The sequence below is a fragment of the Oryzias melastigma genome, linkage group LG12, assembly GCF_002922805.2.
Source record: "Oryzias melastigma strain HK-1 linkage group LG12, ASM292280v2, whole genome shotgun sequence".
In the NCBI taxonomy this organism is placed as follows: Eukaryota; Metazoa; Chordata; class Actinopteri; order Beloniformes; family Adrianichthyidae; genus Oryzias; species Oryzias melastigma.
This window is the reverse complement of record NC_050523.1, coordinates 26,687,685-26,692,615: the sequence shown is the minus strand read 5'-3', so window position 1 is coordinate 26,692,615 and position 4,931 is coordinate 26,687,685. Positions and strand designations below refer to the sequence as shown.

Here is a 4,931-nt window from a genome sequence, read left to right as displayed (position 1 = left end):
CGTTTCCAGGGCCACAAACGTAATATTTTGTGTCACCTAAAAGCCCACCAGACTTTGGTCCAGCACTTCCTGGCCCATGGTTGGGAGTTGGTCCGGGCTTCGGTGCTGGAGTGCAATCCACACTGGAGCCAGGCCCAGAGGAGGAGGGCTGAGAAGGGCTGGATCACCAAGCTGAACACACTCTCCCCACAAGGCCTCAACAAGCGGCTGCCCTTTGCCCCCTGGATTAGCAGGAGGTTCTTCTAATCCTAACCCGGTCCAGAACCCCTAAACTTAACCCTTCCCCGGGGGGGTGGGCCCTAAACCTAGCCAACTCCTCCGCGGTGAACAGCTAACAGGCATCCAAATTGGATTGCCCCCCTTCAAATTAAATTAAAATACTTTTTATTGTAATTATTTCACTTCCCTTCCTGGGATGGGGTGTTCCTGGTGCCCTGCCCCTGGTGAGGCTGTATGGAGTGTGCATTACCCCGCCCTCTGATGGAGGTAGGGTCCGAACGTTTGTCCTACTAACCCCAGCCTGGTCTATGTCAGTACTGATCCACGTCCTGTACCGACGGTCCGATTCCAGGTTAAAGTTAGAGTTAAGATACAAGTACCGGTCTGGTATTGGGACGTGGACCGCACCGGTACCCTAACCCTACCTGGTCCACGTCTGGTAGCGCGTCCAGAAACAGTACTGATCCATGTCTGGTGCAGATTATCCAGTACCAGGTTATGGTTAGGATACTGGTACTGGTCTGGTTCTGGGATGTGGACCGCACCAGTACCCTAACCCTGGTCTGTCTCTGGTACCGCATCCAGAACCAGTGCTGATCCACGTCCAGGTACCGACTGTTCGGTACTGTTAAGGTTAGGCTTATGATACTGATTGCGGCCTGGAGGTTTGGGGCCTTGATTTAATTTGACGTGGAAGAACGGTGTGTTGGGGACACTCAAAATGTAAATTTTTGATGCCTCAATATGTTACGAGTTGAGAATGAGAATGTGTTGCAAGGGGAACAGGAAAGAGGAACAACACCTGAATCACACTGCACCAAACAGAAGCACAGAGAACTAAATATAATAAATAATAAAGAGGAGATGTAAGGCAAATGAGAAGAGAGAACTAGCGATTGAACACCAAAAGGTTTTACGATAACTTTCATTAATAAGAAATAAACAAAAACGTTTCCTCAGACCAACTCAAACCGTCATCTGTTGTGTACAGGAATGCCTGTTGGAAAGTGTCCACCTGTTCCTCCTCTGGAGGTGGAGCACAGACTAAGACAACCACCAGAACGGTCCTTTCATAGCACACAGAGACTCAAACCTGCGGCTCTGACTGCTGTGTCCGCCTGCAGGTGCAGACTTGAAGGAGAGGGCGAAGATGCCACAGAGTGAGGTGGGACCGTTTGTGTCCAAAGCCAGAGCCCTGATCACAGAGCTGGGTATGAACTGTCCTGAGCAGCCATGAAGGTCTTCAGCAGCTGTGCTTTGTTTGCTTCTGCTGCTGAGCTGCCACTGTTCTCTCCTTCAGGCAACCTTCCTGTTCCAGTGATTGCTGCGATCGACGGAGCTGCGCTGGGAGGCGGTCTGGAGATGGCTCTGGCCTGTGACATCAGGATCGCCTGTAAGACTTTTCGTTGAATGAGTTGGTTCTGCAGAACAGGACCTGAAAGTCAGACAGCAGCAGAGTGTCTGCAGAGGTTCTGACTGCAACCAGACTGGAGAAGCATCTGCTACCAGTGAGGGTAACGGACGGTGACGTCTCTGCAGTGGATAGTCTTTGGAACTCCACCACAGCAGCACTGGATGATTGTTGGGTGCTTGGATGGTTAAGTCGTGTGAATCCTCAGTGACAGAACTCTTTGATCTCTGCAGCAAACTCTGCCAAGTTGGGACTTGTTGAGACCAAGCTGGCGATCATTCCTGGAGCAGGTAAGGCGGTTTTGTTGATGGTCTGGATTTGGGACAGGCAACTCCGGGCCTCGAGGGCCGCTGTGTCTCCATAAGTTCCAGATATCCAATCCCTACTCATGACTGATTACCTGGTTCAGGTGTGTCCAGTCTACTAGAACATGCCAGAGCAGAGTATGTTTGAAAACATTGCGGCCCTCGAGGCCTCAGTTGCCTATCCGTGGTCTGGATGCTCCTGTTGGATGGAGAACGGGTTCAGCCTCCCGTCTTTGTCCTCTGCAGGAGGAACTCAGCGTCTCCCGCGGGTGATCGGCGTCTCTCTTGCCAAGGAGCTGATCTTTGCAGCTCGGGTGGTGGACGGACAGGAGGCCGGCCGCCTGGGGCTCGTCAATCGATGCGTGGAGCAAAACAAAAGCGGAGACGCCGCTTACCTGGAGGCGCTGGAGCTGGCTCGAGAGATCAACCCCCAGGTAATGTGTCGGACAGGGGAGGGGCCTGACTGAGGGGGGAGGGGCATGTTTGTGGGAGGAGCTCCTGGATCTGACCTTTTCTCTGCAGGGACCCATCGCGATAAGGATGGCAAAGCTAGCGATCAACCAGGGAATAGAGGTGAGTCCAGCAGGTTCTCACTGAGCTGGAGGAGTGGAACCTTTTCAGCTTCTCCTTTTACTCTCTTCCAGGTGGATCTATCTACAGGTCTGGCGATTGAAGAGGCCTGCTACGCCCAGGTGAGGGCGTCACTGATCTGCTGCTCCGGTTCATCCTAATGTTGCGTCAGACCTCAAACGACATTCAGGCTGCATTCAAACAACAGAGAAACAAAAACTGTTTCAACTTCATTAGAAAGTAGAAAAGTGGAGCTGATTACCTGGATCAGGTGTGTCCAGCCTATTAGAACAGGGCAGAGAAGGGGATGCTGGGAAAAGAGCAGGAATTCAACCCTCAGTTCCCACCCCGATGTAGATAAAATCCAAAACGTTTCTTAAGTCTTCCAGGATAAACTCCTTCATCACAGCAATGAGCTTCACTGCTGTGAGGCCTGAAAACCCTCTGAATCATGACTCAGAGCCTGAAGTTTCTTTACAAACTACAGCAGAACCAAGTCTGTGTAGAACTGGAGTCTTCATGCAGAACGCTAAGTACAGGGTTCTGGAAGGTTTAAAGTTCTAGAGGATTTGTGAATCTGAAAGTTTTGTCTATCTAGAGGGTTTTTTAGTTCTGAAGGGTTTCTGGTTCTGGACTGTTTCTGGTTCTGGGAGGTTTGAGTTCCTGGAAGGTTTAGGTTCTGGACTGTTTCTGGTTCTGGGGGAGTTTGGGTTCCTGGAGTATTTCTGGAATATGTCTCTCTAACTTGAGATGATCTGAGAACTCTGGTTTCCTGTAGAGAAACATTTACCCATCCTGTCCCGGACAGGAAATGGGCAAACCAGCACCAAGGTCTGAGCATGGGGATCAGAACCGTCTCTCCCCGGTCCTGCTGGTCTGAGTCTCTGCTGTGCTGACCGCTCTGTCTGTGTTGTTTCAGGTGATCCCCACTAAAGACCGTCTGGAGGGTCTGGCTGCTTTCAAGGAGAAGCGGCGCCCTAACTTCAGGGGGGAATGAGCCCCCCCCTCCAGCGAGCCTCTCGCCTTCAGATGAACCCAGAGCAATCGAGGGGGGGTTCCGCCCCATCATGGCTGCTGAGTCAGGCTAATAACTGCTTTGAGATCAAGGGCCACTTCCTGTAACCCTAAAACATGCTGCGTGGACCTGCCCGTCCTGCAGGGGGCAGCAGCGTCCTGTTGAAGCTGAGGCTAACAGAAAAATACACATTTCTGAAAAATCTCCAAAACTAAAGCCTTTTTTTTTGGTTCAGTCCAGTTAAGTTGGTCACTGTAAATGTCTTCTCATTTTGGCGCCCCCTGTGGTGAAACTGTTCCCCAACACAGCTGCAACACACATCAATGCTACTTCACTGCAGATCCAGACCGAGCCGGGCCGCAGCAGAACCCTCCGTCTGCTGGCTCAAAGTGCTGCAAAGAAAAGAGCAGGAATGAAGCTGAACCTGAGCTGGACCCCCGCCCTCATGCTTCACTGAAACCCGGACAGATGAACTCATCTCAATGCTGTGTCCTCCAGTCGTGAAGCCTCCAAGTTTGCTTCATCGATTTGATTAAAGTCCATCTGCACTGACGTTGGCGTGATCTTCTTTTGAGTCTCTCTAACTTTAATCAGCCTGGAGGAGAGTTTTCTGATGTTTTGCTGCAACAATTTTATTTGCTGCTGAAACTTTCAAACTCCACCAGCAACATGGTGGAGATCTGAGTTACAGTTGCGTAATAGTGTGAATGCTGCAGAGCAGCAATCCTTATAGGAGACTCAGTTTCATTTCAACACTTGGAAAAATAAAACACTGATTTGTTTTCATGTAATTGTTATCATTACGATACATATAACTGAAATACAGATTTTTGACCAAAAATACAACACAAACAAATAAAGAACAGTTTTTTTTTTAATATGAACTAGTTCATATTTTTTTATAGAGATTAGCCCCACTTCCTTTCAAAATAAAAGACACCTTGTATCACATCCTGACATCTCTGAGTGATGTCAACAGTGAGTTTAAACAAAAATGATTTTCTCATGCATGCCAAGAATGTGTAAATCTCACAAACTAAAATTAAATCAGTTTTGAACCTTCTTAAAACCTTTGAATTGTTCAAAAATAGAAAATCAGCTGATTTTCTGTGGTACACGGCACACAAAAATCTGTCAGAAAGTTTCAGTTTGACTTGTGATCCTTCATCTGTTTGTGAAGGAGTCCAGTGAAGTTTGAGTCACTTTACTTGTTTTACTTTACTACTTATTTAATTTACAGTCACCTCTTCAAACGGAATGTTTTTAATTTTTCTTTAACCAGAGAGTCAGAATGGAGGAACTGCTGACCTCTGACCTCTGACCCTGTCTCCACCTCTCCTCCAACCAGCTGCCTGGGATAGGCTCCAGCAGCCCAGTGACCCCACAAGGCACGTGTCAAAGTCAAGGCCCG

At 48.9% G+C, this 4,931-nt stretch overlaps 1 protein-coding gene across 1 annotated transcript in view; it reads left to right on the top strand.

Moving 5' to 3' along the window:
• auh (AU RNA binding protein/enoyl-CoA hydratase) overlaps nt 1–4,072 on the top strand; it is a 9,254-nt gene extending 5,182 nt beyond the window's left edge. Inside the window, exons 4-10 of the mRNA XM_024261943.2 lie at nt 1,344–1,430; nt 1,520–1,612; nt 1,864–1,920; nt 2,182–2,369; nt 2,458–2,508; nt 2,580–2,627; nt 3,425–4,072. Coding sequence (XP_024117711.1) covers nt 1,344–1,430; nt 1,520–1,612; nt 1,864–1,920; nt 2,182–2,369; nt 2,458–2,508; nt 2,580–2,627; nt 3,425–3,502 — 602 coding nt within the window. The 3' untranslated portion in view covers nt 3,503–4,072. The remainder of the gene's footprint in view (nt 1–1,343; nt 1,431–1,519; nt 1,613–1,863; nt 1,921–2,181; nt 2,370–2,457; nt 2,509–2,579; nt 2,628–3,424) is intronic.
• Nucleotides 4,073–4,931: the final 859 nt, after the last annotated feature.